General features: G+C 52.0%; 3 protein-coding genes and 2 pseudogenes across 3 annotated transcripts; 3 read left to right on the top strand and 2 right to left on the bottom strand.

Annotated features, from left to right (window-relative positions):
- Positions 1-279: 279 nt before the first annotated feature.
- Positions 280-1,398, top strand: SAPIO_CDS2872 (annotated as a pseudogene; the record flags this gene model as incomplete).
- A 4,698-nt stretch (positions 1,399-6,096) lies between these two features.
- On the top strand, positions 6,097-8,845 carry SAPIO_CDS2871 (uncharacterized protein; the record flags this gene model as incomplete). The annotated part of the gene is made up of 6 exons (XM_016785787.1): positions 6,097-6,240; positions 6,421-6,506; positions 6,598-7,234; positions 7,362-7,474; positions 7,650-8,180; positions 8,281-8,845. 6 exons carry the CDS (start codon positions 6,097-6,099, stop codon positions 8,843-8,845), a joined length of 2,076 nt encoding a protein of 691 aa, XP_016644569.1.
- Positions 8,846-9,798: 953 nt separating this feature from the next.
- On the top strand, positions 9,799-10,659 carry SAPIO_CDS2870 (annotated as a pseudogene; the record flags this gene model as incomplete).
- Positions 10,660-11,047: 388 nt separating this feature from the next.
- On the bottom strand, positions 11,048-15,094 carry SAPIO_CDS2869 (Dynactin, 150 kDa isoform; the record flags this gene model as incomplete). Its single annotated transcript, XM_016785786.1, has 2 exons — positions 11,048-14,587; positions 14,831-15,094. 2 exons carry the CDS (start codon positions 15,092-15,094, stop codon positions 11,048-11,050), a joined length of 3,804 nt encoding a protein of 1,267 aa, XP_016644568.1.
- Positions 15,095-16,097: 1,003 nt separating this feature from the next.
- SAPIO_CDS2868 (HMG box protein) lies at positions 16,098-18,382 on the bottom strand (the record flags this gene model as incomplete). Its single annotated transcript, XM_016785785.1, has 2 exons — positions 16,098-17,863; positions 18,142-18,382. The coding sequence occupies 2 exons, from the start codon at positions 18,380-18,382 to the stop codon at positions 16,098-16,100; spliced, it is 2,007 nt and encodes a 668-aa protein (XP_016644567.1).
- Between the last annotated feature and the right edge of the window lie 2,997 nt (positions 18,383-21,379).

The raw sequence follows: 21,379 nt of genomic DNA, 5'->3' as shown, positions 1-21,379 counted from the left end.
GAAAGAGAAAGAAGAAAAAAAAGTTTGAAAGAAGAGAGAGAAAAAAAGTTTGAAAGAAGAGAGAGAAAAAAAAAAAGGACGCGAAAAGAAAATTCTGAAGATAGAGAGGTCCACAAGTCCAAGGTCGAACAAACTACTCGTTGCGAATTTTTATGAGAGGAATCTTAAATATAATACAGCTTTCTCGCTCGTTCGACCAACGAACGATACACTAGCCTTCCGGCTCTTACAATTCCAACCAAGTCAAAACCACTTGGGTCTTTCCAAGAGACCGTCACAATGACGCAACATCCCATACTCAAGAAGTCGTACGCGGCCCGCGCAGAGTCGTCTACTCACCCTCTTACGGCCTACCTCCTCCGGTTGATGGAGCTCAAGAACTCCAATCTCTGCCTCAGCGCCGACGTCACCACCGCACGTGAGCTCCTGAACCTCGCCGACAAGGTTGGCCCGTCCATTGTCGTCCTCAAGACGCACTACGACGTCGTGTCCGGGTGGGACTTTAACCCGCAGAATGGAACCGGAGCCAAGCTTGCGGCGCTGGCGCGGAAACACGGCTTCTTGATCTTCGAGGATCGCAAGTTCGGCGACATTGGCAACACGGTGCAGATGCAGTATACTTCGGGCGCCGCGCGCATCATCGACTGGGCGCATATCATAAACGTCAACATGCTTCCGGGCAAGGCCTCGGTGACCGCGCTTGCCGAAGCCGCCGCGAGATGGCGCGACCGATACCCTTATGAGGTCAAGACGTCTGTGAGCATCGGAACCCCGCGATCTGAGAGCTTCGAGGACGATGAGGATGACGAGATGGCGCCCCCATCACAGCCGGCGGCGCATCCGCCTTTAGCCAACGGATCCGGTGATAACAAGGGGGAGGGCAGGAAAGGCAGCATCGTGTCTGTCACCACTGTCACTCAGCACTACGAGCTTGCGGGTTCGCCGCGCCTGTCTAAGAACATCGCCGAAGGAGACGACTTGGTCTACCAAGGAATCGAGGAGGCCCCCATAGATCGCGGGTTGTTGATCCTAGCGCAAATGTCGACGGTGGATAACCTCGTGACGCCCCAGTATACCCAAGCCTGCATCGAGGCCGCCCGGGAACACAAAGACTTCGTCATGGGCTTCATCAGTCAGGAGAACCTCAACAGCGAGGCGGACGACCAGTTCATCAGCATGACCCCCGGCTGCCAATTGCCCCCCGAGGGCCAAGGAGAGAACGGGATCGCCGGAGACGGCAAAGGCCAGCAGTACAACACGCCGGAAAAGCTTGTTGTCGGACGCGGAGTGGACATTGTTATTGTCGGGCGTGGTATCCTTAAGGGTGATGACCCACCTACGGAAGCGGAACGGTACCGGAGGGAGGCGTGGAAAGCCTACCAGTCGAGGGTGGGCTGAAATTAAGGGATTGCTTTTTGGGAATGCTTGGTACATCTTGCTTGCTTTTACGAATTTATTCAATACGCACTTAGACTCTTGAGGCCTCTTTGCGAAGCGGGCAGGTTTATTTTTCTACTGTTTTCTCCGGGGGTTTTCTTCTCTTTTTCCCCTTCTTCCAGGTGGACATTTTGTACTGATAACTTGTCGATGATTGTATGCAAAGACTTGATCTGTTCGCGTTTTTCTCGTGCTGCTCTATCGTCCGGATCTGGAGTGTGTTTGATCCTCCTTACTGACTCCTGTGTTGTCCGCCTACATAGCTAATGGACTGCGTCCCTTCCCCCGACATCCCTCCTCGACGTGCCCAGTGATGCACGGCATACAAGCAACAAATTGGGCACGTTCGGGCTTACAGCACGCCAGTTATCCCGTCCATCCGACGCGTAGTGCCCGTGCGCTACAGTAGTCGAGACTCCCCTCAATCTTGAAGGGGTAAAACTTTGAAGAAGGCCTTACGCGGTGTTGTTGATTGGCTTGAAGACGGTGGCCCCGAGAGAAGCCGAGGGCTTGGGCGGGACATGCGTAGAGTTTGCATTTTTAGGGTTCCTCCTGATTCCCTTTTTTCCTTTAGTTTTAATTTCCTACATGAGGTCAGTGAGGGACCGGAGAGGAGAAAGCTGGTGAGGGGATGGAATGAAGCTGGAATCTCGGACGAGTGGCTACGAAAATTGATAGGATATACGGCGCTGTAGTTTTATCAAATTGTAGATTTTAAATCAACTTCGGAACGAATCACTGTCATCCATTTAGTGTAAACTACGCTACACCACACTACTTGCCACCAAGTAGCACGAGGTTATCGCCGAATATTCAGATCAAGACCTCGTGCATTGCTTCCCGGCTTAGGCGGAACTCGGCAGTACGTGGTAAGCCACAGCATGCAGACGCCTTCTTTCTGCCTTTTTTTTTTCTTTCTTTTTTGGGATAACTCTCTTTTCGTTTTCGCAAGCTCGGGCCCTCGATAGACTCCGATCTCCGATGAGAGATAAAATCGTGTACTTCGTACTTCGTAAAAAGTACATGCGGATTGGGTCAGGCAGTAAGATCCAGCGAAGTATTATTTATCACCATTATTAAACTACTTTCGTATATTAAATCCGAAAACAGAACATTCCGGGAACCAGGGCCCAGAGTGGAGCCGAGTGTTTTATCGCCAGGCCAGGCCAGGCTATACTTTGACCAAAAAGCAACACTGAAGCCTTGCCAGGACTCCACATTTCTTCAGTAGTGGTGAGAGCTGAGAGGTTTTGTCGATCAGATTCATCATTCGATACTACAAAGTAGAGTATGTACGTCGTAGGAGGCTTCGCAAGACTCTGAATTGGGCTTAGTAGGTACGGAGCTTGGTATAGTAATTTGTCTAGAGCTCAATGTCCAAAAACTCATGTAAAAAGAGCGTGCTATTCTATGGGCCAAGGTCAAGCGACACCCCAAAATGCGTATTCTATCATGAACCACAACTGAAGATTTGGTCTCCGAAAGAAGATCGCAAAACGTCTAGTCCTTTTTAGCTTTTTCGAGGACGCGAAATGAGCGAACCCAGAAACAAATGAAAAGCACTAGTGGCCAACGGCTTAAACTTCGTCGTTGCCATATTTCCATGACAATTTCGACGAGATCCTAGCTTCGAGATTTTCTAAACGCGCTCGAGAGGCGAGGCTGGAAGAGGCGAAAGAGATCCATAGAGATCGCCAGTAAGTGAATCGAGTCACCGGTTCTGCCTGGACATTAATATCTGTCCTTTTCGCTCTCTTTGCCTTTCTTTCTTCCACCTAATAAGAGTTATTTTTACTTCTGGTTTGCTCACCGAGGCTCGGTAATCTGCAAATGCATACCCAGCGTTCTTTATCTCGAGGCCGGAAACCACGGGTCTGACGTTGATTTATCCACAAATATTGAAGTTTCCTTTTGATGTTATCGGCACACTAAGCTCAAATCTTCTAAGCGTCAAGTATGCGAAACACTTTCGCTTCTATGGTTTGTGGGTTTATCTGACTTCCAAAACCTAGGAAGTACTTCACATGGAAAACATTGGGACGAAGGCGAATAGACTGTCTGAAGGACCAGTCTTCACGCCCAGCCCCCGTTAATTGGGCGTAAGTAACTCTTGAGACCATCGGCGTTATCGAGGCGGTGCTCCGCTCGACTCTCAGCAAATCGCGAACAATTTCGGCTTTTGCCCCTCACGCCCTCCTCGGCCACGCCTTGGAAGACATTTTTAAGATTGGCCTTCGTTCCCTTTACCGCCTCTAGAAATTCAACGAGTCGCAGGGCTTAATAATAATAATGGACAGTTAGATACGACTCTACGAGGTATTATCAACCGATGTAAAGGGGAAACAAAAGGTGCACGTGGGGAGATGCCTCAGCTGTTCCTCTCAGCCACCTGCGTTTCGTGGGGGGACCCTGAGAACGGGGATAGCGATGTGATATGAGAAGGTGGGAAAGATGTCGTATTTCGAGATTTTTATCTTCAAATGGTAACATTGATCCCCGATGCTAGCGTCAGCCATTTTCTCGGAGTGGACCACAATATACTTTGATACCTTCAAAATAACCATGGTGATTGTGAGATTTGATGCTGTCATTCCCGACGGAGTTAGGGGATTGAGTTGGGTCCATTGCTTGCATCGGTGTACTTGGTACTTTGTAGTGGGTCGGGGAAGGAGTCGGCCCCACCAGGGGTCCGAGGGAAGCGAACAGGGCGAGCAGAATGAACCACAGGTGACAGGCCACACTACACTATTTCGTACTTTGTACGTTACACTACGACAGAATCAAGCCTTGGAACCTGGAAGGATGGTTGAGCGACTCATGAGGAAGGTCGCTAAATGTGGAAGAGGAAAGGACATTAGTCATGCGACTCGCATTTGCACTTTCTTGGGTCGATTTTGATGTATGTGTGTGTCTGGTCGCTACTTCCCCGCGCCTATCTCTTGGGTCCAAAGTACAAGGTAGACAAATGTCCGAAGTCATATCAACCGATCACGTTGTGGTGCGAATACTCAAGTACTTTGATCGCTCATTTCAATGGAGGCAGGTGCAGAGAAGCTATTGAGATTTGTCTAGTACCCTGCCAATATCTCCGAGGAGAGATCATTGATGCAGATTGTGGCAGATGTCTGATGCATCGAATGGGAGTCGCCCATCCATTAGCAGTTGATCGTACTCGTACTTACGCTTCCATGGTTTAAACTCATCAGGGTACTTCGGACTTCGGGAGACAAGTGACAACCTTGGACAGCCACAATGAATGAAACAGGGATGAGCGACAAACCCCAAGCAAACAACGATGGGGGCGAAGACAGTCGGATCGTCTTGATTTGGTCCAGGGCCCCAGCAGGCAGCGTCGACACAAACATTTGATCAGGTCGAAAAGCGGCGGTACAAAGGACGTGAGTACGTTGTGAGTACACCCCAGCAATCGGTCGTGGCGAGGCACTGATTCGAACAATCGATCCTAGCCCATGCCGTGTCGAGTGTGTGCTTGACCGTTGACAAACACAAACTCGACATAGAAGTACACAGTTACAGTATCTTGATCAAAAAAGTATTATCTCCAATTCGATTACCAATCCTGCTCTCCGGGATTGGACGAGCTAAGCCAAACGACCAATCTGCGCTGGTGATGTTCCCCAAATTAGCACGCAACGTCGGAAATAAGCTCGTCGCTGTGCGAAGCCCTGGACTCGCATGTACTCTCTCTAAATTCCGTCCATGCCGGGCTCTTTCAATCCCCGAATATCGTGTCGTTCCCCCGACCGAAAAAAGCCCCCTTCCCCAGAAATCCCAAACCCGCAAACATTTGTTTTCTAGCCTCGTCTGCCTGCATCAAGACGAGTTGGGTTACTGGTAAGTTTAATTTATCCCAATCCGTCTCTTTCTGTTTCCCCCTCGCTGCTTTACGTCTGTCCATGTTCTTTTCATTACTTTGTGTATCTCCCCCGTTTCCCACTTCCCGCTTCCCGTTTCCTGCCACCCCGTCACTGTCTTGTAGCGCGCCGTAGTTGCAGCCTGCAACTTCACCGAACCGATGATGTTCCACCAGGAGATTTCTCGGATTCTCACTGCGCTCTGCCGTTGTTCATGTCAGGACCCATGAGCCTTACTTCCCTTCTTGGTCTGCCCTTTCTCTTATTCTCTACTCTGTATGTGACACGCGGTCCAGGCCTTGCTTGGAACCTCCTGCGTCATTGGTCCTGTCTGTCGCGTTTTCCTGTAATACGTCTCTGTCTGTCTCTGGTGGGAAGCGGCCCAAGTCTCGTATGCTCCCCTCAAAATGTATTGTAACCATCACCAGTCCTTTCCCATCCGTCAGTCTATTAGTCTCTACCCCCGCAGACAGTCCACAGGTATCCTGTTGCTTGGCCTTCTGACCCTCCCGTTGCCGCATTACAAATTAGCGAATCGCGCTCTGCCCGGTTCCCGCGGCCACTCTCGTCCACACTTGTCTTTCTACACACGGAATCTCAACACTTAATGCCATCTACTGACCCTATAGAACTAGGGTTTCCTCGTCTCTCTTCTAGCGGCGCTCGGCGCTTGTGCCAGCTTTTGTTCCCAGTGTGCTTCCATATCAGCGATGGGGAGCTAAACTCTCAGGCCTTAATAAGGCGGGGTTCAAACAATCGCAGCTTCTCTTTTCCTTTCTAAGAAATGGTGGCTGAGTCGCCTCTCGGCGGCATGACGGGAGGTGTTGGTTCGATAACCCTGACCGAAACCGCCCCTTCTCGTCCGCCGCCGAAGAAGAGGAGACGCGCCGTTATATCATGTGTCGAGTGTCACCGGCGCAAGCAAAAAGTAGGTCAAACAACAATGCTGATATACCCGTCATCGAGTCCCATTGCCCTGAATTCTTTGATTCATTAAGCCGAAAGAGATGGATAAACGTCGAATCTGTCAAGCCTCCCCTCCGAATGACGGGCCCCACCGTGTATGTTGGTGCTGAACCATCATTGCTAACCTTCATGGCGTCTAAAGTGCGACCGGGAGCTCCCTTGCGCCAACTGCAAGTTCCGTAACAAAGAATCGGTCTGCCGTTATGAGTCGTCGGTGCCAAGTCTAAGGTTTGTCTCTAGAAAGAGCGAAATGTATACTTTTCTTGTTCATCCCAGATCTCTTCGTGACTAACCAACTACCGTTATCGCCGCTCATCAGGACGTCTACTCGGTCCATATCACCCGTGACATCTACTTCTACTTCCGATGTAGGCCCTGCGCGCCCACCGGCATCCGCCCGGCGCATGTCAAAGGCGGCGGCGATGGCGGAGTCTAGGGACGATGGCGATGCCAAAACCCAAGCATCCAACTCACCGAGTACCCAGGGCAGCTGCGAGGAGTTGAGGGATCGGTACAAGAGTCTTATTCGACACCTCCCCGCCAAATGCTATATCGACCAGCTTGTGGGCATTTATTTTGCAGAGGTCAACTGGCACACCCATTTCATTGACCCGCACGAGTTTATGAAATTGGCCGAACGATGGAGCCAGATTCCCTTCGCAGTCTTCCAGAAAACGGGCCCCATGTCTCTTCCACCGAAATTGAGGGTCTTTCCCGCTCTGCTGTTCCAGGTTTTAGCAACCGTTCTTCTGGTCGTACCCGACGATCCAAGGGGGCCCTTTGAGTCACTCAAATATGCCGTGACGATGTCGCTTCGGGATCTCGCTATAGATTATAGCGAGACAGGCCACGCCCTCTTGTCCTTGGTCGGCAGGCCTGAAGTTACAATCATAAATGTACAAGCGGGGATGGCCCGTTGCGTTCTTTTCGCCTATCTGGCCGATATTCTTGGATCTGTTAGTTTTTACCTTGGGAATCCCTTCCCACTTCCCTAAAATCCGTTCGATCATTAGCTTTGCCAGAAGATCTTGCCCGCATTCTTTGGGCATGGTATGTATGGTTAACTAACCGACGCTGCTCTAGTGGAATTCCCTCAACGAGGCGCTGACTGACGCGCGGGAGCTCGGCATCCATGACGATTTATTTGATCCCAAGCCTCCGAGTTCGACACTCCGGGATATTCTGGAGACAGAGTGGTTGGTGCAAGAAAGAAGATCACTTTACATGACATTGACGATATGGTAATCATTCTTCGCGTCCTCCTTTTTGCCCTTGCCTTGCCTTCCCTTTTCCTTTCTTTCCTTTTACTGCTACAGCCATTTTGTCTCCGAACTAGAATAGATTATTCAAGAACTAACCTCTTTCCTTTAGGGATACTCACTTTTCTTTGATTCTGGGAAAGCCTCCGTTTATCGATCCTCAGCAGAAGCGACCTAGTCTTCCTGTGGATTGTGTTCCGCCATACGACAAGTCCACTTGCCCTGTGAGATTACGAAATGATGATACTGACCCACCAACACCGTTGACGCGCAGTCTCTGGCTTTTCAAACTTGCCGGCCCTCTGAGAGACTCCAATTTCTCTGAAAATGTAGGCATGGATTGCATGGACTTCGCGCGAGCTGAGCTCGTCGGAAGGCAGGTCGTTGAGACGGCCCAGAAAATCCCTGGCTATTTCCGACTTGAATCGACTGATTGGCGCTGGGATAACCATCCGGACTGCCCTTGGCTAACGTCATCGCGATTCTGCTTCGACCAATGGGTTCAGTTCCATATCATGGTATTGCACCGCTCGTACATTTTAAATCGGTCTCTGAGTCGAACAGAGGCTCTTAGGGCAGCCATCAAACTACTGAGTTCTCAGCAAATCCTTTATCAAGGGACGGTAACGAATTCGTGGAGAAAGTGAGTTTCTCGTATTCACCACTCGAACTTTACGTCTCAATGTGCGCTGTCTATAATTTCCCCTGTTCCTATACTGACAATTTTTTCCCCCTTCCCTTAGCTTCATGCTATTCTTTGGTACTTTCGACGCTCTTATCCTAATCACCATGATCTACACCCTGTTCCCAAGAGAGAACGTCCGTCTCTATGAGGATGCAAAACCGCAGTTCGACTGGACCATCAAGCGCTATCAGGCGATGCAAGATGTCAATCCTCTTGCCACGACGGTAAAGTCGGCGGTTGAGGCGAGCTTTAGGCGAATGAAGAGGACGGTTATGTCGACGATGAGAGCGGCCGATCCTCTGAGCATCGCCAGCATCTGTACGAGCCCGCCGATCCCTAGCTCCCCTATAATGTCGGATGAAGACACCCCTTCCTCAAGCCGTTGCTCTGTTCCCGAGAATCGTCTTTGCTTCTTTACTCGGTGGTTCGGGAATCGTGGTTCCGCCGGAGATGCTGGAGCCCCGGCGTCTCCACCCAAGGCGGGAATACCCGAGCAGAACCTTGATATTTCGGCGTCGTGTCCCGTGGGCTATTTGGTCTTTAACTCTGGGGGGTGTTGTGTGGCGGGCGATACTCCTCAGTCGACGATGGGGGATGATCGGATGGTCAGAAGCGAAGGGTGATCTCGACGACCTTTATATGAGACAGACACAGATGAATGCCGGAGCGGGAGCATGCCTACGTATACGTGGCCAGCCAAAGTGAGGCGCTTGCTCCCGGCAGAAGTGGGAATGGGTGGAAGGGAATATGGATCATCAGCGTCTTGTTTATAAGCATCTTGCGTGTATTTGATGCGCCTTTTTGTTTTCTTTTTATTTTGATTTGTTCCTTTTGGTTGGGAGGGTTTTAAAATTGGTCCAAGAAAACAACCGGGGGATACCGACTTGCCTATGTTTCGTTTTACGCAATTATGGATTCATTGATGAAATGAGAAGTCTTCCAGTTTTCCTTTGTTAGTTTTGGTTATCCTGCACAACCTCTATCTAGATTGGGTTTAGGAAGATCGCTACTGGCTTAGCGAGCTCTTCCGCAACAAGGCCCTTTCCGGAACCTTAGCGAGGCCAGTCATCTATTAAGGGGATGAGAGGAATTTGGGGAAGAACATGGTTATAAGCCATCTCTGCTCTGTTCACCCGGGCGCTCGAGTTATTCGATGGATCGCCCAAGCTTCGATATCTTGTAAGCTCATGAGCCGTGGGTTGTTTGTGGTGGCGACTTGGTGTATATGTATGGATTCAACTCATATATATATAACTCGATCAAGCTACATTTATTCTTCGTTTATTCCTCAAGCTGCCAATTCAACTAGCTACAAATACAATGTACTTCGTCGTAGTGGAGATGTTCCCCACATGCGCAAACTCCCACCGAAATCCCCAAGGTGAAGGTGGGGTAGTCACGTGAACCCCACCAAAAGTCAAGATCTTGGGTCTTGAATGAGGTACATCGCTACTTGCAAGCAAACGACATCCCGGTAACCCTCCTCGACAGCTCACTGTCCTCTATCGAAACCTCGCCCATTTCCCAACCCAGAAAACGAGGAGAGGGTATTCCAAAATAACCCAACCCAACAAACATGTCTCACCCTAGGGTAGAAGAAGCGTCCGATAGCGACCTCTCAGACCCCTCCGAAGGCAACATCTCCGACTTCGACGAATCCGACATCCTCCTCAGCACAACCGCTCCCCCCACCAAACCCCCCTTCGTCGCATCCTCATTCTCCCAGGCCTCCTCATCCTCCTCAGCAGCAGCACGCAACGCAGCCGCCGCCGCCTCCCTCCTCCAAAGACCCCCGCAATACTCCACCGCCACCGACGCGAAGCACTACGTCGATTTCCAATGCCTTTACCCGATCTACTTCTCCGCTCAGCACACGCGGCAAGAGGGCCGGCGCGTTTCGCGGTCGCTGGCGGTGGCGAACCCCATCGCTAGGGATATCGCGCATGCGTGTTCGCAGCTGGGATTTCAGGTGCTTTTCGAGCCGGGGAAGTGTCATCCGCGCGACTGGGCGAATCCGGGGCGGGTTAAAGTTAAGCTACGGGATCCACATAGGCCTGTGGGCGCGCCCGCCGTGAATAATAAGCACCATCTATACAGGCTCGTGGCGGGCTGGTTGCAGAAGCACCCTACCACGGACGACTCGCAGTCCTTGCGGTATCAGATCCCGGGCGTTCCTACGCCTAAGATGGGGGAGAAGTGGCCTAGGCCTGCGGTGCCGAAGGGTTGGAAGATGAATGAGTTGTTGCCGTTTATTAGTCCCGCTATGACGGGTGGTGGGGTTAGTGAGAATTTGTTTAAGGATATGATGAAGGAGATGGCGAGTGGGGGGGATCCTATGTCGGCTTTGATGGGTGCTGGTGCTGGTGCAGGGGCAGGGGCGGGGGGTGAGGAGACGGGGAAGAAGAAGAAGGATAAGAAGGGGAAGAGTAGGGCTTGAATGAGCTTTAGTTGCGGATGGGATCGGAATACTCTATGGGGGACGGACGGGGGACTGGCTTACCCGCCCCAACGCGTGGCGGCCGCGTTGGATGGACTTAGCTAACCATAGGAAGAGGTATTGCTAGCATCACGGCTCCAGCCGCGGGGAGTAGCTGCTATGAGAGCGCGTCGGCCCGATACAAATGCTACACGGAGCATCCTGACCAAGTCGGGCCGGGGGAAATGCCACAAAATAAGTCTTTTAATTCCAACGACAAACTAAATGGTATCTTGCGTCGTGCTGCGCCGTGCATCGTGCACACCAGTAAATCCTCTAACCCCCTGAACTCTTCTTCAACCTTCTTACCTACGCCTGAGACAGGAGATTCAAGACAAACTCCACCTCTTTAATCCGTTTCGACCCTTGCAGCCTGTAACCGCTCCCACTCCGCAGAGCCAACAATTTGCACGTCCTTGCCAGTACCAGGAATCACCTTCCCATCAGCACCAGGGAGACGAATCTGCAGCCTCGCAAGAGCCCTGTTCCCAGCCTTCGCGGCATGCTTCCCACCAAGAACGGTCCTAGACTTCTTCACAACTTCCTCCTGCCAGCTCTTCCAGGCAGCGTAGTCCTCGGCCTGCTTAGCAGCATGATACTGCGGCGTAGTCTTCGCCCTCCTCCAAGCAAGCTTATCCTCGGGCAGCGTCGTCAAATCGTACACCTTAGCCGACGACGCAATGCGCAGAAGCTCCCCGAGCACGTCACGCCCCTCAGCCGCCACGACAGCCCGTCTCCGCTGCTCAACGGAGGGCGGCTTCTTGAGCGGCTCGGCGAGCCACGCGTACTTATGCTGCTCCGTCGTCCTGGCCCGCTGGTTGTCCTCGCGCAGGTAGCGCACGGCGGCCTGCAGATTAGTGATTTCCCCTCTAAGGCCATCCATCTGCCGGGCCGTCGCCACGGCGCGTTCCTGGCCCACCTTGGTGTTGGCCTCGCCGACGCCCTCGACGAAGGCGCGGCTGTCGCCGGCCACCTTCTTCCACTTGTCGCGCTCGGCTTCGAGAACGCGGAGCTCGCGGTCCTGCTTCTCGATGTCCTCCATGAGACCCATGTTCTGCTTCTTGACGCCTTCGAGATCACCTTCGAGCTCGCCCATGCGGTTAACCTTGGCCTGGGCGTCCTTCATCCGAGACTCGAGGGTCTCGATCTTGAGGAGGGCGGTGCTGAGGGTGTCGTCGCGCTGGGCTACCGTCCTACGGGCCTCGTTGTACTCCTCCCTCAGGCGCCTCATGGCTTCCTCGGCGTCGACTGGTCGGGTCTTTTGCGCAGTGAGTTCGTTGGACTTGACGACCCAGGGGGCGGGGTGGACATCGAATTCCTGGACTTGATCGAGATCGGAGCAGAGAGCGGCGAGGTCGTTCAGCTGGTTCGTGGAAACACGGAGACCGGCAAGATACGTAGAGAAGAGATCGGACTCGCTGGACGACGTGACGGCGGTGGTAGTCCTCGAGATGGTGCTCTGCACTTCGGCAAAAGTATAAGGCTCGTTGCGACCTTCCTCAGTGAGAAGAGTGTGCAGATCGATACCAAGCTGGCGTGCCAGATTGGCAAGGTCTTGCGCAGCACTCTCGACCTGCTCAAAGGCGTCTCGAGATTCGGGCTGCAAGGATAGAGACCGAGTCTTGAGATCTTCCAACGCGCGGACTGCCTTGCCAGCAAGAAGCTTGGCACTTCGCGTCTGCCCGATGGCTAGCTCGGCACGCTTGACAAAGTGTTGGCTGAGCTCGTCCTGCCCGTTTTCGGAAGAGGACAAGATCCTCTGCACCATGGCCTTGAGGGTGGTGAACGAAATAGTTGCGGACTCGAGATAGCTCTGCATATTTAGTGTCTGCATATAGGTCTCGTCTGCGAAGGAGGCGAGGTCTTCGGCGAGATGAACTTCGCCAAGGTGAGAAAGGACGGCAATAGTTCGCTGAAGCTCGTCGGCGCACTTCTTCTCCTTGAGCTCATCTTTCCTGAGACCGTCAATCCATGAGTTAAGAGCCCGCTCAACGGGATCTAATTCATGGAGAGTAGATTCGAACTTGGCAAATCCTTCAGGCGAGCAGCGTCGGATCGTGTTGGCAAATCGTTCGCACATGGCCGACACCCAAGTGAGCTTGTCAATAGCATCGCGGCCATAGAACACATCGTCCTCGTGTCCAGGATGAACCTGGCCATCGACTCTCTCCCGAATGAAGCCCTGCAGCATGTTGGCCTTGAACGACACTCGCTGGAAGCGCAAGAAGGCAAGGACAGAGTTCTGATCCTCCTTGTAGCTGTCGGGGAGGAACATTTTGACAATCTCGAGATGCTGCTCCGCCTCCTGCGCTTCGAGTCGACGGAGTTCCAAGTCGATAGCCTTGACTTGAGCTTTGGAGGCAGATAGCTGCAGCTTCATATTGAGGTCCAACATGGCTCTAGACCGGTCGTTCAGCTTCGCCGACTCCGTCTCGGTGACAGCGTGAGAGGCGCGCATATCTTCCAAGTCCGTCTGTAAAGTGGTGACGAGTTGGCGGAACCTGGAGAGTGTATACTCCATGTCTTCCAAGCCTTGCTCCTGTTGAGTAACTCGTCGAACTTGTTCGGCGATAACAGAGTCCTTAAAGTCAAGTTCCTCCTGCATCTCCTTTTCATTCTGAACATGGTTGGCTTCGAGCTCGTCGTTGAGCTCCTTGAGGGTCTCGAGCTCATCAATAACGGCCTTGAGCTCGGTGACCTCCTCGCCTAGGGACATGTTCCGATGCGTAAGGTCCTCAATTAGATCTTCCGCGCCAAGAGCGTTCTCGAGCTGCTGTCGCAAGTCCTCAATGATGTCACTGGACTTTTCGAGCTTCTCCTTGCATTGGCCCAACTGCTCCTTCGTAACGGCAAAGTCCTTAAGGTCCTCCTCCAATGCAGCATTTTGATCCAGCAGCTCGGCTTCCTTCTCACGCGTAATGTCCCGAAACCGCACGAGAGCTTCTCTTAGCCTTTCGTTTTCCCTGTCCTTGGCAATCCAGCTTTCACTAGCTCGCTCTTCGGGAGTAAGACCTTGGACAGCCTCCTCCCGTTCGGCGTGCAAAATATCATACTCGAGCTGGAGAACCTCGAGCCGCTCTTTAGTCATCTCAAGATCCATCTTGACGTGTTCAAGCTGCTCTTCCGCCATCTCACGGTCAAGTAGCATGCTCTCCAGCTCCGTCTCATGGTCAGCTTGGGCATCTTCGAGGGCAGCTATTTTCTGCTCCATCTCTTTTACTTGTTTCCTCGATTCGTTGTTATCTTGGGCCTTTTGCTGCAGTTTTTGGATGATAGTTTGGTATCTCTCAAGGTCCTGCTGAAGCTTGGGAATCGTCGCCAGCTTGTCTCGGTTCTCCATCGCTTTCCGTTCCAGGATTTTAATCTTCGTCTTGAGATCCGCGATCTCGCGGTTGGCAGCGTCGTTCGCCGCAGGCCGGCCCCCTCTTGCTCCAGTAGCAGATCCTTGGGCCACGGCCGTGAGCCTCTCTACCGGGTTAGACTTGGTGAGGATGGGGCTCCTAGGCTTCGGCGACAGGATCTCTGTTTCACTCTTGTCGGAGGCCATAGTTCCCTCTTCCTTACTCGACCTGCGGCTATCAGCCCCGGTTGCTTGTGAATCCGCCGATGGTCGCCGTAAGCTACCAGCCCTGCTGGGAGGCTTGGAGGAGGCTAGCGATAGTCGGTTGGCCAGCCTTGTGGAGCCACTGCTTTGGCGGTTCGCCACCGAACCTGCCATAGGTTTTGCTGCAGTCTTCGGAAGAGGCGGAGGACCCATAGACGTCCGTACACTTCCAACAGTCTTAGGTTTGGTGCCAATGCTAGGGACGCGGGAATTTGAGGGGGTATTCGTTCGTGAGCTCGAGGCACTAGTCGGTGTAATGCCCTTGGTGGGCGATTTCGTAGGAGACTGGTAGGTAACGCCAATGTTAACTTGCTTTCAAGTAGCACCGGGAGAGAAGGAGAGTATGTGCGAGAGGTGTGATATCGATAGGTTAAGTCTTACTCGGGCAATGCTCGTTGGTCGAGCAGACCGAGGACCAGGGCTCGGACTCGGTGCATTCAAACTTATCCTTCTCTTTAACGCTGGATCCGTCACTGCGCTCGAACCGCCGGGATTCTGCAAACTACTCGGTCTTGATGTTCTCCTCACTGCACCCGCCCTGGGAGCCGGCGCCGCCCTCGGCGGAGCTTGGCCGATAATCTTAAGGGCCTGCGGCTTCACAAACATGCCCCGGCCCATATCGCAGGTAAAGTACCGCCTATCATGGACGCTTCCATCATTCTTGCCGCTAGCATCCTCGAGTTCGACTCCTACCCAGATGCCCTGGGAAAACGCCGTCTCACCGACGAACCTGACCTCGCCCTTGCATCCATTGGGGAGCTGGACGATCTGGCCCACAGCTATGTCCGTCATTTTGAGAGGCCGGAAGGGATGTTTCGAGTTATTACTGGTGAGTTTCACCGCGAGGCCGTCGCTACCATTCTGCTGGGGCTTGGCCTGGCTTGTTGGGGTTGAAGCCTACGGGTCGAACTAACCGGGGGAGTGGTATATTAGGTAAGAGGTTCGACCCTCAATTATAGTGCATAGGTCGTCTCGTCGTTTCGTCGGGAAGCTGGGAGAGGTTAGTCGTCGCGGAGCTCGTCGGGGAATGTTGACGGTGATGGTCCCCTTTGGTCATGCAGCTCTTGAATCCAGAGAGTTGTCGTTAGCCTGGGACGCGAACGGATAAACGCGATTGACAACAGTTGCAAAACCCCTAATCTGACAGCTGCGACATGTACCTCCGTACCAATGAACATGAGAGCAACTATCATGTGTTATGCAACTAAAGGGGCGACACGGCATCTTTGGGAGCTTGTCGCGTACCTGAGCTGCTTGCAGCTTCGCGCATTCAACTTCCGTTGATCTTATTTGCGCATCAATTCTTCAATGCCTTGCCATCTTAGGCGCCACCATCATTTTGAAATGCGAAATGCACTTGCGGATATGCCGTTTTGGGAAAATAATCAATTGTGTTCTCATGGCCTCTTCACTAGGCACAATATTCTCCTCGACCGTCTTCAACATCTCGACTCGCAACACTTCGAGACGCGATCGAAAGGATGCGACGAAGAAGCCGGTGCCAGACCACGCCTAAAGAAGAGAAAGCTTGAATGACTATAACTAATTGGTAATAAAAAGGCAGAAATGGCTTTGCCAACATTCAATTGCTCTGTGTATATGCCAGACCAGTGGCAGAAAGATAGGTATCATCACTCAATTCGTTAGATTCCCAACAGTTTCCGACCCTGTTTTTTTTCCACCAGGGAAACTGGTATAAATCCCATTTTTGCCCGTAGCATCACATGCAGGTGGCGGAGGTTGTAACGGAAGCGGATGGCCCGGTCGGCAAAGACAGAGGATGGTCCATCTTTCTTCAGACTCTGTGACCCTGTCCGGCGCGCACCCATTCCGTGATTTCAAATGCCAGCCGTCTCTCAGTCTTCTGGTCGAGACTCATCCCCTTGGGAACCCGCACGAGCATGACATTATGAGACTTTACCTCGACCGTGTTCCTTTGGTTAACATCGGTCTCGGGCGACGGCTTGACATAGACGAAGAGGTCAGGGCTGACGATTCCGCGCCAAAGGGTGGCCATCCATTGCCAGTGGTCTACTGGCGAGTACGTGTCCGTGATGGGAACGGCGCAGGCAAACCGGTCCGACAGAGTCACACTAAAGCCTCCGGGAACCAGCGCAATCGGGATCTTCGAGGAACGCCTTGTTCCCGGCTTCCGGACGTACGTGCCGCCGCAGTTATCGAATCGGTCGTGAGTGGGGATGCCGTATCCATTGTTCTCAGCTTGAGCAGAGCTGCCAAGGGCTATGTTTCCGTCAGACGCTGACCTCTGCATTTCCACGTCCATCTCGCTGGTCGGCACTGGCGCTGTGGTGATGTGGTCAATGATATCCTTCGACAGCTCGTGCCACTGCGATATGAGGCGAATATAAGCATCAAGGTGGTGTGATGGATCCTCGCTAACGCTCATTCCCGACTGGGAATTGTGAAAACCGAATTCAAGCCCACTGATAGCGGGGATTGGCGCCGGGTTTACAAACGTCTTGACAGCAGCGTCGCCATAGGTCTGGAGCGCCCTTTCCACAGCTGCGCCAACTTCACGCAGGGTTGAATCCACCGGTCCGTCGACGGCGATAAAATATCCACGGCCCGCAGCCTTATCGTTATTACGACTGCTAATCTGTGGATACGAAGGAGTGATATTGCACAGGACTTCGATTTTCTTAAGATATGGGATGGACATAATCATGGCTACTACTCCTTTTTCCTGGGAATCTTTGCCCTTAGCGACAGCCAACATCGGTGTCTCAACCGCTTCTTGAGTTGGGGCTAGTTGGGTATGCAGGGGCGGCAACCGAAGAGACTCGTCGAACCGGGGATTAGAACGAAGAGGTGGCAAGGCTACCGGGTCTTGTTGGGAAGCCGAAGGTGCGGAAGTCGACGTCACTAGGCCCTCGTTCGTGGCAGCTTGTTGTGGACCTACCCCGTACAAACGATCAGAGAAAGTTCTGCCCAGCAAATCAGGACGACCAGAGTGCGGTCCGTTTTGGTCAGGGTGGTTTCCAGGCGGCCTTTCGATTGGGTATCCTGGCGGCGTATCAAAGCGCCTGCGCTTGGACTCCGGTCCCGCGAACATGGAATCGTATTCTTCCTCTTGGATATTGCGGAGACCTCCGCTAGGCGAGAAACCATATGGCTGTGGCACCCGGTTCGGACCCAAGCCGCCATGCCCCGGAGGCACGAAATAGGCCTCTTCGCCATGATTCAAGCTGGGGTGGCCGTAAGGAGCGGCGCCGGAGGTTCGACCAGCTTGATAATGGACTGAGGGTGTCCTCGGGGTGGCGATATAACGACCGCCGCACTTGGGGCACCTTCCTCCATCCTCCGATGAAATGGAGGATCGTCCAGAGCCTCGTGCGCCTCGGCGGGGGGTATACCGGTAATCGGGGTATTGTAGCTGATGACGCTGTTTCTCCTCCTCCGCCAGGTTCTTCCAATAGGCCTTCACGGCCTCGGCCTCGTTCCTCCATTGCTCACCGATGATCTTGGACACCTCGGGATTGGGAAGACCTGGGTTCTCGGCCGTAACCGCCGCTTGGTGATGTTGACGGTACAAAATAAATGCTAGGAGAATTGGTGGTATTAGCGCACTGTTTCTCGAGGGTGATACATTCTTTCTCTCCTTTTAGATCGAAGGACCAACACCAACAAAACAAAGAAGGTGGATGAGAAAAGGAGACAATGACAGTGATTCAGACTTGCTGCTCGAGTGTCGAGGTCCAGGGACCAAGTGACACATGGTCGCAGTGGGCATGGTGTACGATGACGAATGTGAAGCAAGAGGGCGTTTGTGGGTTTCGGGAAGAACACGGAAAGAAAGAAAAGGCCATGATTCGACTCACCATTTCGAGGTCGAGGGACCTTGGGGGCAGGCGCACAGAGACAAATATAGTCTCGTCCATCACTATTCGACGTCAGACCTGCCGAGCTCGGGGTGGAGAGACTGAGGTTTTCGAACTTTTGGCGGTTAGCCTGCTCTATGTCGATAGACCCTGCTCGCTTTCGAGTAAGACGCCCGCTAGAAGATGATGAGGGTAGGACCATCTGTTCGTCCCTGGGCCTCTGATGGAAAGAAGTGTCCATGGTATTCATTGGATCTGTGATAGAAAGTAAGTGTTAATTATGGACTGGAAATGAGTATTGACAGTGTGGTAGGAGACAAGGTTGCAAACGCAACGAAGCAGGCGGGTGGTGACGAAAGTCAAGACTCAGCAGTAGTGAGTGGAGAAGGTAGGATGATTGCTTCAAGCCTTGGTGAGATTGATTGCAGCCTGCCTACAAATGAATGTATTTCTCTGAAGAGATCACTCTAAAAGAAGCAGAGAGCGGAATACACGATGTTGAACCTGCGAATGAGAGGAACTCTATGCCGTTGGGATAGGAGGAAGGTTGGGATTTGTGAAAGCAATGATTGGGATGGTAGAGTGTCGGAATATCAAAGGTTCTCCAATTTGGTATCTCATGGCAGCAGGAGTGGCTGTTGTTGGGTATTGTGGATAGAGGAACCAGATTCTGGACAGAGCGAACCGAGAAGGGAAGCACACTTACTCTCGAGTAGGAGATGTTGGAAATCTTGCTGGACGACGGAGAGAGAAGGATGTGGGTGGAGGAGAAGCAATGGGCCAGAGCCACAGGTAAGAAAGGACAGCCCAGGGTCATCCAAGGCGAATGATGAAAGGGGAGGAGTTGAAGGGACGGTAAGATTCAAAGACTTTTTGTTGGATTGTTTTCTTTGTCGGAGGTTCTTCATGGCTTTATCTTGCCCATTGATGCTTTTTTTTACTAGGATCTTCTTCTCTTACGGGCCCATTCAAAACGGAGGAATAGGGACGAATATGAGCAACAAGCCGGGGAGAAGAAGGAGAATAATAAAGAGTTGAGGACGGGGCCCAAAAAGAAAGGTCTCTGGCGAGGGCAGCAGCACCCCGAGGGATGAGAAGCACTTGGCTGAGAGAACAATGGATTTACTTGCTCTGCTTTTTGTTGTTCGTTCGTTCGTCCGGTTTGACTGGTCTTATCCCTCGCCTTGGAGGCCAGAGGATGTTTTTTCCTTTTATGCAGCGAATCGTGGGTATCTGCTGTCTCGCCCGAACCTTGCATCGGTCTCTCTCCTCTCAACACTCTCTCAACTCTCTCTTCACCCTCGGCTAGCAGTATCCGCCATTATCGCCGCGAAGAAGAGACAACAACCCGAGAAGAGGAAAACGAAAGGTGAGAAGCAGGGGAATCCCTTCCATCCCACTCTGAACGAGTCAGCGAAAAACAAGTATCGAGAGAACCTTTGGTGGATGTCGACAAGGAAGTGAGAAATAAAAAATAAACATAAACATAAAAAAAGGCCAGAAGGAAGGCAGAAAAAAAGAGAAGGCTTGAAGATGGCCGATACGATACAGCTTCCCGAAGAATGGGGCAGCGGAGGAAAAACCGAAGAAACCTCTCTACGTTTATTCCATGAAAGGAAAACCCTTGAACGGATGCCACAAGAAGGTCGTTTGGCATCAAGGAATACAGCTCATCCATTACCATCCCTTACGCAACGGACGGGGCCCAGAATGCCTTGTCGAAATGTCTCGGGAATGTACCCAGAGAAATTTAAACATATAATACGCCGGGGGCAATTCTTCAAATCTCACGCTCCCTTTCTGAACAAGACGGAGCCAAAAGGAACTTGCTCCACGGCCTCTGCATCCCAGCTTCCCGTATCCCGTACCGTACTTCTATTACGATGCGGTGTAGATGCATCTAACTTCCTTGCCCGTCTTGTTCTTTTTGTCTTGCAGCGTTTGTAACCCTCGTCCCATTCCTATGCGAAGGTGAATGGGTGGGGGATTATACCCTCCAAGAACCTTGCACATTGGCGAATCCAGCGTCTAAGTTGATTGAGTGAGAGAGAGAGAGAGACACGCACTAATACCCGGCCTTGTCTTTGAATAACCTTGCCTTTGAATAATACCGCTCTCGTACACAAGACACCCCCTAGAAGACTCTTGAGCGGCTCGAAATTCCAAGCCGAGGCCGAAGCTTCACAATAAGGCCCTTCTTTATAGACGGGAGACGAAAAAGAGGAAAGAAGGGAAAAAAGAAAATTAACAATGGTTTTGTGTGGAATGTACGCCTCTCCCAAGTTTCAGCCGACGTTTTCCTTGCAGAGCCCATCATGTGTGGCGGGAAATGGGAGGGTTCGTACAGAGACGCTCTCGGCCATCCTCTGGAATGAAGGGAAGACGTGGTCGTTCGTACTACGGCCAAGTTAACAAGGGCCACGAGATGGCCACGCTCGCACGCGAGGTATAAAATGAGAAAAAGAAGCTGACATGGATCTGCAGAGTAAATTAATGGAGGAAGCTCGGGCTCAGGGATTGTAAAACGATGCCGGCAACTTAGTTCTCGTCCCATCGTACCCGGTTTCCGTGCAGCTACTACGTTGACCTGTGCGACTCGGATAATACCAATAGTGATAGCGCCTCCGGGACCGTTCGGTTCCTGGAGAGCGCATGGAAAAGGGTCAGAGAACATCCAAGCGGGCGTCAAGCCACCGTCCTACACGAGCTTCCATTCTTTGTCCTCGCATCACTTGTACAGGGAAGATCCCTTCCTCATCGGTGAAAAAAGAAAAAAAAAAGATGACATTTTTATTTAAACCACCCAGCCCATTTTCCATCAGTGCTCACAGTGATATATCCCCTTCGCCAATAGCAGAAGAAAAGAAGAAAAAACAGAAAACCACAAGACAGGAGAGAAGAAAAGAAACGAAAAGAAAAAAAAAAACAGTTCCTTCAAGTTGTGTGTTAACAACATGGTTGATCTTCGTCCATCATATTAGAATTCTGACATGGTCCTCGTTTGCAACCCATATGCAGCCTCGTAGAACGGCGGAGACCCCGCCGGCCTTCTTGGATACTTCCGGCATGATCCGCTTCATCTGCCGATTCTAATACCCTAATCCGTGTACCATCTCATCTTAATGTTGGCCTCCTTCCTAACCGGTTGATGGGCCCATTCGATGGCGCCCACTCGCAATCCCGAAGTTTCCTCTCAGTTTAGTGTCAACATCCGCATTGCTGGGTTGTAATCCTGAGA

This window comes from Scedosporium apiospermum, assembly GCF_000732125.1.
Source record: "Scedosporium apiospermum strain IHEM 14462 chromosome Unknown SEQ_SAPIO_0087, whole genome shotgun sequence".
Classification (NCBI taxonomy): domain Eukaryota; kingdom Fungi; phylum Ascomycota; class Sordariomycetes; order Microascales; family Microascaceae; genus Scedosporium; species Scedosporium apiospermum.
This window is presented reverse-complemented; position numbering and strand designations above follow the sequence as displayed.